This window comes from Nymphaea colorata, chromosome 7, assembly GCF_008831285.2.
Source record: "Nymphaea colorata isolate Beijing-Zhang1983 chromosome 7, ASM883128v2, whole genome shotgun sequence".
NCBI lineage: Eukaryota > Viridiplantae > Streptophyta > Magnoliopsida > Nymphaeales > Nymphaeaceae > Nymphaea > Nymphaea colorata.
This window is the reverse complement of record NC_045144.1, coordinates 2,250,131-2,261,066: the sequence shown is the minus strand read 5'-3', so window position 1 is coordinate 2,261,066 and position 10,936 is coordinate 2,250,131. Positions and strand designations below refer to the sequence as shown.

Genomic DNA, 10,936 nt, shown 5'->3' with positions numbered 1-10,936 from the left:
TGTTTTATCATGTGTTTGATATATATATATATATATATATATATATATATATATATATATATAGATATGTAGTATGTTAAACGTGTCGCATGTTAAAATTCTGTTTTTGCAAATAAAAGCTAGACAGAATTACAATTTGTTCATGTAGCCAAGAACTCTTTGTTCCTAGGACACTTGTTGTAAGGACATATTTTAAGAAGAGTTCTTCTTGCAAGGAAACGGTACCATAAAGATACATTTTCCATTCTTTTTGGTTTGGTTCCCAAGAAATCACACTAAGGCTAGCATTCTATCGCCTTCGAACTTGTACCTAAGGGCAAGCCAAGAAATTGATTAGTTTGGTTGAGATCTGGTGAGGGACGAACAATATTTTCAGATTTTTTTTAATCCAAACAATTTTTCAAAATTTCCAGAACAAATTGAAAATTTTGAAAATGCTAAATAGAAAATTTTTTGTTCAAAAAAAAAAGGGGGGGTTGGGGATGGCTGTGGCCCCTGCCAGCAGGCTCCCCACCGTGCTCCTACTTACGATGCTGTGTATGGAGATCAAGCAAATGACTCGCCTTACACTAGCCGTCTAACCAGGTAGCTACCAAATCCCTTGGGGCCAAAGGTCTTGTACCAGACTGTTTGTAATAGGAACAGTTTGTTACTGTTTGATAAATACGCCTCAATCTGATCCCAGCGTGATACGGCATTTTAAGGTAGATTTATAAAATAGTAACAAACTATTCTTATTATCAAATGGCCTCAACAGTAACATACAATTCCACATAAGAAACTGACGAGGAAAGGCTTATAAATCCTGCATCCAAAGATGGATAAAACCTCTTGGAAACTTGCTGGTGGCATGGTAGATTCGCTATGTTAACTTCTAGATCCATGCGTCAACTGTTTCATATTAGTGCTTTTCAGTTCGAGTTTGTAAATATTCATTACAACAACATGCCAAACTCAAATACTTTTCCATTTGGAAAGTACAGCACTTCAAATGAGTACAGCATTTGATCTGGCACCATAGGGTCCATCTCAACTACATCCTACAAAGTCCACTAAGACGAATGACTATCCAGACGTCATAAATATCTTTTCTTTCCATCAGCAACTGCATATATTCTTGTCGTTTTTGGCAGCAAAAATTCCGGAGAGAGCCCAAGGTGCCGAGGATCTAATCCATGAGATGCATTGTACTGTAGATACTCTACTTATAATTATTGGATCTGCAGTAGATGACCAGGTGATAGCTACTGCTCATGCATAATGCTGATAGACTTCCAAACGAGACATGTAAATTGCGAAAGGAAGCTAGACGTGACCTCCTTATGTTATTCATGAAGTTAGGTTAAAATAATTCATTTTCCATGTAGCTAGTAAATAAAACTTTTCAGAGAAAATGATAATACCAACGGATCACCAGCTGTCTAAATGGAGTATCGAGTCAAGCGCCCTTCATGGTGATAGCTACTAGAAACTGAGGTTTCCTCCTTTAAAGAATTGAATTTCCTGTATTAGCTACGTCCGTTTGTCACAGCTACTAGAAACTGAGTGTAAGGAGAATAGCAAATTAATTAGTTTCAGTAATACTCTACCATCAAATTAAACACAGGTTCAAAAGGAGCTCTAACTCCTTGCCTGGATAACTCTAGCCTAGATTATAGAAATAATGTTTACTAGAATTGGCCAGAATCAAGAAATTTGAGTTGAATAGGTGTCGAATGGATTCAATTTCGAGGATGATTCCAGTCCCACGTCCCAAAGTATAGCAAGAAGCATGAATACTATGCAAAGTCATAACTTTCCTATTCTTTTCACACCAGAACATTACAACATGACCTACCCATGTCCAAGCAGAACTTATCAACCCGCACACTCCACCCTCACACATACACACACATACGTATCTGTTTACACATACAGATTAAGAAAGAAGCTGAAACTTAAGTTAGTGATGAGGATCACATATTCTTTTCGTTTTTGGCACCTGCCGACTCCGGCCTGCGCAAGGTGCCAAAGAGCCAATCCATGAAGATGGTGTAGTTGCCATAGTTATAGTTAGGTCTACAGTGGTGGACCAAGTGATAGCTGGGGCCCATTAGAGGCCATATTTCAGCACTATCGATGGTACTGTGGATGTTGATAGACCAGACGCCTTCACAGAAGAGAACCAGCAGATGTGTCAGGAAATGTGTTGGCACCAGCAAGGTTGCCAAGATGAACGGCAACGTGTGAAGCATTCCATCAAGAGGATCTACAGCTAAAGCTGCCACGACAAGCATGACCATGTCAGGGACAATATTTGTAAGTCATGGTATCATGTACACATGCACACGCACAAACATAAGAAAATGGACTTGTTTCTATCACTATTGCACGCTCGACAATACCACCTGCATGCACCACCTCGTGCATTAACAAGTGTGCACCAAAAGAAAAGTTTGAGACATTAAAAAATAAATGTATCTTATGAGAAATTTACCATTTCATTTGTGCAACTGGATACGGAGTAGTGGTGCACACAAATTTTGTGTGCCATTAACGACGAAAATACATCTGTTTAATAAAAAAAAAAAAAAACTTTTTGTGACATAAAAAGGGAAATAACAAAATGAAGAGACTTAAAAAGATATTTGTTGTTCAATAATTTAAAAATGTCTTCTTTTTTCTTTTGGCATAAGTACCTAGCAGCACACACACAGCTTATCCTCTTTCATTTCACCCTTATAGGAACTCAGGGATAGCATTACCTTTGGCATACCAGGGACACCCCGCTAAGGTTGTACGCTGTCTATAAAAAATTGTAGTGCACGACAATGGTGCACATATATAACCATCTTTGGATGGACAATTAATAAGATTGCGTAAAGGTGCTTAGGCATGAGAATATATATAAAAAAAAAAAAAAAAGGCAGGGTTGGCTATTTTCGAAAATTTTTATAAAAAAGATTTTTTTAAATTTTTTTAACTTCTTCATATCTGTTTTTTGCCTTTTCAAAATGTTTTCTCTTACTTTAAACAATAAGTATTTTGGTCATTTCATACCCCTACACAAAATTTTTTTACACTGCACACAGCTTATCCTCTTGCATTTCATCTTTTTCGCTCTAATAGGGAGACAGGGATAACCTTACCTTTGGCATACCAGGGGCACCCTGCTAATTTCGTACTCTGTTTATAGAAAATTGTAGTGCACAACAATGGTGCATGTATATAACTATCTTCGGATTGACAATTACTAAGATTACCAAGCCGAACATGTGTGGAGGCCCCATGCATGACATGCACCTCCCATGTAGCTCTTGGTGGTGTCCTGGGCCGAAACGGGTTACATGCTCACAAAAAATTATGTAAAAAAAAAGAAAGAAGTATATTAAAAAGACAAGAAAGGATTATGAAAAATTTAAAAGTATAACGTGAATATTTTTTATAAAAAAACCAACTCCCCCTTTTTTGTTTTTTGATATATACTCATGCCTAAACACTGCTGTGTTCTCAACCCGATCTCATGGTGAAAACTTCACCATATATTATTTGCTTTGCTCGAGAACCTAACCTTGGTCCCAAAAATTTCGCTTAGGTGGTGGGCTGCCGTATAGAAATTAAACGATAGCATTTACAGCCTTGTTGGTGATCGAAAAAGGGGCGAGCTCGATGTATCGATCTCCCTTGTGAACACACGTGGTCCCCTGGCGCACCACACAAGTGATAAGCTGACAAACTTGAAAACGTAATAAGTAGGCTTTCTGATTGTGATTTATTATATCTATCCTTCTATATCCACCCTTCAGCGTGGGGATGAAAGACTTAGTTTTGCGTCTTATAGAGCATTCAATGAGAAAATGAGTTGTCTATAACAAGGTAATTAAATCCATCCCAATGAGCTGCCTGTTAGATCATTGCAATTGATGTTAGATCCTGGTTAAGGAAAAAGCGTTCAGAAAGTTGGCCTTTATAATGAGAAGCAGGTTATGTGCACATTCGTTACAGGAAAAAATTATACCCCAAGATGTACAATGACCAAAATACCTTACTACAAGAAAACAGAAACATTTTAAAAAGGTAAAAAAGAATCGTGAAAAAATTAAAAATTTTAAACACTTATTATCTTATAAAGAATTTCAAAAATATCCTCCATTCCTCTTTGGTGTATATATACTTCTTGAGTGCACGTAAGTGTGCCCGTAACTGGATCCGTTTATAATAACCCGATAAAGAATCAAATTTACTAAAGTTTGAAAACATATAGCAATGAATATTTGATTACTTTGATGCAATCAAAACTTGGATAGTATTCAGGGGAGTTCTAGAATGAAGTAATTTGAAGGGAAGGCATTTCACTGTTTGGCCCACCCTTGAGAGGAACAAATACGTACGAGTAATGAATTAAGACCGTCTTGGGTAATTACCTGCAAATGGAGAAACCTTGTGTTTGCTGTTGTATACGTGATGCTGTGCATGGGAGAGTCTGTACAACAGCTTTACTTCATGAGATGCTCTGTGCACCCAGTATATTCCCAACTCCACGATCACCAGGTAGACGATGAAGTAGACAAAATACATAGGCCAACCCACGTCTTCGATAGCTGAATAGCACCTTGTCCAGCCCTGCTCCACCATGTATTCCGAGACGCCTTCCAGCAGTATATATCCTGGCATAGCCTTCATAGTCTGCCATATGTGTTTCACAATGAAATTCTTCCTTGTTTTTGAAACTGCCAACAAAATTACAGATCACTTTTCAGAGAAAAAGATATATATATATATATATATATACTGAACCATGATTCTGACATTTATTTGCCAAAATAAGAGTTAGACTGATTTTTACATCGGATGACTCAAATGCTATCTTTTATTATTTTTTTACTTTCTCCCCCCCTGATTTTGGCCTCCCTCCTTCCATGACTGTCTCCCTCACTCTTCCTCCCTCCGGCTATGCCGACGACGGTGTCCCTGGTCGGGCATAATGGAAGGGACGGAAAAGATGGTGGAATAATCTACCTTTCCTTTCAACAATATAGGAGAAGAAAGATTCGGGAAGGAGAGAGAGGCGGCCGCCGGTGCCTTTCCCCGATGCCGGCAGGCCACCCCTGCCTCCACCATCCCAATGGAGGCCGGCGATTCTGCTGACTTCGGGAAAAGGCACTGGTGGCTGCGAATGTTGATGGATGAATAAGGAGGGGGATGGAGATGGGAAAATCGGGCAAGGTTGGGGGGAGAGAACGTGAAGGGAAAAAATAATAAAAAAATCATAAAATAGACACTATCTAAGCCATCTGATCTAAATAAAAGATTGGATGGTATATATATATATATATATATATATATATATATATATATATATATATATATATATACTTGGATGATCAGAACCAGCCTCAAAAGAAGTCCTTTGCTTCAAAATCAAATCTATTATAAACTCTTTCCTGCAGCTTCCACTGATTAAGCTCTGATGCAGTTCCGGGATTAAACTCTGCGGAAGATTACTGTTGAGATCTATATATGGGACTAGTGGAGGTAATGCATAATACTAGTACAGAAAAATGACAGCGGATTGTACTGGCTTGGTTAGGTCTTTCAGGAATACGCAGTATATGGGAAGATTGTGGTCAGATCTGAACCATGACAATGATTTAGAACTCACGTTACACCACTATATCAAGTTAAAACAATTACTTGGGCTATATAAGCCCAAACTAAACTAGTACACTTGCACACGTTTTTCACTTAATCTAAACTCACGTATAGTCATCGCTAGCTGCTAGTTAGGTTCTTTTTTGCCTTTTCTAAGGGGCCCAAGAGTAATTTTTCATTCAGAACAGAGGCCTAAGCCCCTCTCCCTTTACCTGCTTTGATGCAAGGCCTACTTTGGAACTTGGGTGAACTTACAATCACTTCTTTATTCAGAATTCATCAAGGGGCTCACGCAAGCTGATTATTTATTATGGCCCAACATATTAAAGAGTGTTTGGGTGACCAAAATTACAAAAATGACCCAGTCATTTTTCCTATTAAGGACATACATGAAGAAACCGCCCTCCAACCCCTAAAATGGGCATTTGGTAACATGAACCTTCTATTCCTTGAATACGTCTCATTCTTCACGACAAATTCTGGGTCTAAGGGGTCTTTTGGCATTAGGTCTCGTGAATCTGCATTAAAGATTTAACAGATTTATAGTGCACTATCATAAATCAGCCCCAAAGACTACCATAAACCTGCCCAAGAGCAGATTGATGGAACATTCCTCGTGCCTTTGCTACCATTGCCAAATGCTCCCTAAGAGGTCACAAAATGAAAAAAAAAAAACTAAAAGCCGTTCTCTCATTTTATCCTTGTGAGGAGGCATCATAGTGCACTGTGAGGGTGGCAAACATACTGTCATGTGTGTTTGACCTAGTTAAATATATTCATATAAGAAAGGTATTCTTCACAATCAATATCAATGAAATTGTGCATCTCTCAGAAAAGCAGTAGTTAACAAAAATACCTAAATGAACATGTGTTCCATTAAACAAATAATATCACACGCGCAACAACATATAAGAAAAAAAAGCATGTAAAATAGCGATGTTCGAAGATATCCAATCCTTGAGTATCATGTATAGATATTAGAGATTAGCTAGCTTTGCCGAAGTCTGATGATCGTTTCTCAAGGCTCTTTTTAAGGTCGACAAATCAGTAGCTGAACATGCATCATGTTTTTAGAGTAAAGGAATGTTTTTTTATCCAAAAATAAAACAACGGCTAGTTAACTTATAGGTTTTCAACAGTGCTAAATAATTCTACACCATTAAATCAAGTCACAGTAACTTTGCATTATGACATATATGAACAGGCTTGCACTTATAGGTAAGCAATAAATTTTAGCATATGTGTGTGTGTGTTTGGGTGGTGATGCGTATATGACCACACACACACACACACAAACACACACACACACACACAAACACACACACACACACAGAGAGAGAGAGAGAGAGAGAGAGAGAGAGAGAGAGAGAGAGTGGGATGGGGAACCTTCTGGTGAAGACACATTTGGGTTAAGGCGATAGGCGTAAAGGCTCCAAAGAGCGGAACAAACAAAATACAAGATGGTGAAGCCAACGTAATTTCGAAGGATTGACTGGCAGAAGCGCGGCAAAGACCTCCACGAGCCATGAAGAAGGTTGCCAAGTACAACCTCGTTGTACCCATCTATCTCGCTGTTAAAAACGACGGTCTTGCCCTCCATGATCAGCTGTCGCACCTCTCTCAGACTGCTCAGAACTAAGAAGCCAAGCAAGCCCAAGCAAACTCTAAAGCTGGCGAGAGCTGATCATCCTGCATACTGCATACACGTATATATACAACCACCTTCTCCATCATCACTGCTCACCCAACTTTGTTAGCTTGTGATTTATTTGGACGGTCAACTGAATTTACTAAAACAATAGTAAGTGCTACTGCATAGGGATCCTGTTGCGTTGCAGGCTGCCCAATTAGTCGACTTGGACGTTATCCTTATTTTTTGGCCGTTGTCACACCGTAGTATCACGTCATCCGAGAACGACCATCTACTGCATGCATCGGTCGCTGAATCAACTCAGCTTAGTTGGATAAATATAAATACTTGCTTTCTTATCCATTTGGTTTCTTTTCTTTTTGGGTGAATGAGAGGATTCACCCTTCAATCTAAAAGAAGGAACTATTTGCAAATAGTTTGCAACTAGTAGACTCACCCCCCTCTACAGTATAGGAGTATAGCAGGCCATGTGTCGAAGCATGTCAGGTCCGCCCATTTAAGCTATGCCCTTAGGGGCAAATGGTTTTCCCTTATAAACCCGAATATGCCATAAAATTGATGGATCTGTGTATGCACGAAGCAAGGAAACTACTTACCTAAGATTAGAGTTTAATTTGATTTCTGAATTTCATCTGGCAATTAATACATATTTTGTTAGCATTTATAAAAAAAGAAAGAATGTTATATATATATATATATATATAGTGGATAAGTGGTACTTGCATATGACAGTATGCAGGCGACTGCAGTGGATAAGTGGTACCTGGCATATGACAGTATGCAGGCGACTAGCATTGCCATTCGTTCGAGTTTTGAGTTGCAAGCACACCACTCCACAAATATGAGTACAAATATGCACTAAAGGAAAAAAAAAGGGGGGATTGGAGAACCTTTGGATTTTTTTAGAAAGAAGTGTATAATTAAAACGTTTAATTTTTCATAAATCTTTTTTTTGTCTTCTTGCTAAATTACTTTTAAATAAGGGTATTTTGGTCATTGCACATCTCTATGAACAATTATTATGTACAAGAGCGTGCACATGACCTGTTTTACACTCCCACTTAGCGATAGAATCAGGTTTCCATAATTTCGAAGTCTGACTCAAATGGACATGGAAGAGGGTCAAACATCACTTGTAATTGCTAATATCAATTGTTTCTTGAAAACAAAAAGTAAAACAATTACTTGTTGAGAAATAAAATATGTAAAAAGTTAATGAGAAATTAGAGATGCTTCAAAATTGACATCTAATAACTGAAACTAAAATGATCTCTGGAATAAGGAATTGACTACTGAATACAATCGATTCGCAACATATTCTATTGGAATCATCGATCGGGGTGATTCTGATAACCTTGGCTAGTATGTATGTATCACTCAGGCCGCAATGATCCTTCGGACGCTTGGGACGGTTCTTTGAAATTTATTGCCAAGCAGTGGAGGATGAGATCAGTTGATCAGCTGCCATCACGTGGCTTTGCGCTATAACTTTAATTCCCATGCATGTGCAGCACGAGTACGGAGCGCTGCATCGCTGTTTATTTTCAATCCATCGTTCGGGTCAAATGCCCGAGTACTTCACCTCTACTCCCCCTCAAAATCAAAGACACACGGTTCAGCAAAAGGGTCGACGCTATCGAGAATTTATTGAATATTTGAAACTTAAGAATTTGAAGAGGATAGCGTCTTTGAGATCGTTTCCCTATCTTCTATGCATTTCGTCTCATTCAGTTGCATCTCTTTTCAGATTTTACTTTGTAACTTTTATTGCAACTCCCAACTCTAAGGATTAGTTATGGCTGCGCATCGAGCATCGGGCAGGTTAGGTTGGGCCAGCTCAAGACTCAACAAAGTTGGGCTTGGGCTGGTCCAAAAGCAACCGAATTCTACTTTTACTGATGGCCTTTTCTTACCATCAGTATTTTTAGATTACCATTGATGGGTTCCTTTGAGACGTCAGTATTTACTGATTTATCATTGACGTTTTTTCCTTGCACTGTCAGGATTCATCTGTTTATGACTGGCGTTTTCCCTTGCCTATTAGTGTATTGATGGAGCCCCATTTAGTGATGTTCTGCTCTTCGTGTAACTGAATGTCAACCATTATTTACACCTTTCCCCTTTCCGCTTCTTGTTCTTTTACCACACGGAAGGCTATCATCGTTCCGCCAGCGACGAAGCTGCCCATCGACGACCCACCTCACCGGCCACTGTTGGTGACGAGTGCATCTCTCTCTATCTCTCTTCTGTTGCGTTGATATATATTGATCATGCTTATGTTGTATGAATGCCAAGAATGTGCATGTAGGTCTGCACACGAGCCGAGTCGAGCTCGACTCGACTCAACGAGCTCGAGCTTGCCCAGCTCGAGCTCGACTCGACTCAACGAGCTCGAGCTTGCCCAGCTCGAGCTCGACTCGACTCAACGAGCTCGAGCTCGAACTCGAGTCGAGCTGCCTAACACAAGCTCGAGCTCAACTCGATTAACAAAGTCGAGTTCGAGCTCGAGCTCGACTCGCTTAACTCGAGTACACAAAAGTTCTTGGTCGATTATTAAGTAATTGTAAAGTTGGGAAGTTTTCTGTTTATTAGTTTCCATTGGAATTGCACAATATTTTTGTTTCTCGGGTGGCGTCCCCAGAGTCATATCCATCACAAGACGGGAGCACGCAAAGCTGAGTACCCAAAGCAAATCAACAATTGCAATGTCCATGTTCTAGAATTAGTATTGGCAGCAGTCTTATCTTCCAAACAATGACCATAAAATTCTAATGGTCTTAAGAACTACAAGCGTGGAAACCTAAGCCTACAAGGCAATTGACAAATAGCAGGATTAGTGTAAAAGTTCTTCATATTGCTATTGTAGCACTAATAATTCCATCAAGCTTTAGAAAAACTTCTAGGCTCTAGCATATACACAGGTGGATCAAAATATATGATGAAGTTATTTGCTTAATCAAGGTAGTCCACATCAAGATCACCAGAACCATCAAAATTTCCAAACATAAACCTCAGGAGTCGGTTCCCTCCATTGCCTTCATATTCATCATCATCATCATCTGCAAAATACAGGATTGATAAATTAATAAGCTGATTATCTGAACGTCTAGTTAACATAAATGTAAGTTGCAGGCAAAGGCTCAAAGAATACTTTATAATGCTAATTGCTAAATCAAGCATTGCAACACTTGCACACACACACACACACACTACACTCGTATGTGGTGAGTTGGACGGTGTAGTTCTCTTGACTGACTTCCCATTTTGACAACTAAGAATATTCCTGCACATATATTTCTGATTTTATATATAATTTTCTGCATATATATAAGTGGCAACGTATACTTTAATTTTAGTTTATCATTGGCATTTGCAATTGGTGAATTATATGGATTACTAGACTCATGCTGATATCTTGATATCCTTTTATTATTTTTATGATTTCCACTTTAAATATTTTGTTTCTAGACCACCTTCATAATTTTATTTTAGTCAACTGACTTGGATTGACTAGTCCTATAAGCCTTTCTTAGGGCCTTGACCAACCAGTGCTTGACTTCCAATTTGCATGTTTGGGTAGATCAAAACCTAAACCATCAGAAATTTCTAACAAATGACTCGAAGGCTTAGCCTATGAACTAAGAGTGAGAAATA

The 10,936-nt window shown here is 38.8% G+C and overlaps 1 protein-coding gene across 1 annotated transcript; it reads right to left on the bottom strand.

Moving 5' to 3' along the window:
• Positions 1–1,776: 1,776 nt before the first annotated feature.
• Positions 1,777–7,311, bottom strand: LOC116257087 (delta(7)-sterol-C5(6)-desaturase-like). The gene is made up of 3 exons (XM_031633703.2): positions 7,018–7,311; positions 4,404–4,709; positions 1,777–2,260 (listed from the first exon to the last, which is right to left on the bottom strand). Exons 1-3 carry the CDS (start codon positions 7,229–7,231, stop codon positions 1,956–1,958), a joined length of 825 nt encoding a protein of 274 aa, XP_031489563.1. The 5' UTR covers positions 7,232–7,311; the 3' UTR covers positions 1,777–1,955.
• Between the last annotated feature and the right edge of the window lie 3,625 nt (positions 7,312–10,936).

Bases quoted from the DNA above. Each gene is read 5' to 3' on its own strand.
- LOC116257087 (XM_031633703.2), bottom strand. From the start codon at position 7,231: ATGGAGGGCAAGACCGTCGTTTTTAACAGCGAGATAGATGGGTACAAC. The intron at 4,710-7,017 runs GTTCCCCATCCC...TTTTGTTGGCAG, and splicing joins AAATGTGTCTTCACCAGAAG to TTTCAAAAACAAGGAAGAAT. The intron at 2,261-4,403 runs GTAATTACCCAA...TTGTCGTGGCAG, and splicing joins CAAGGTTTCTCCATTTGCAG to CTTTAGCTGTAGATCCTCTT.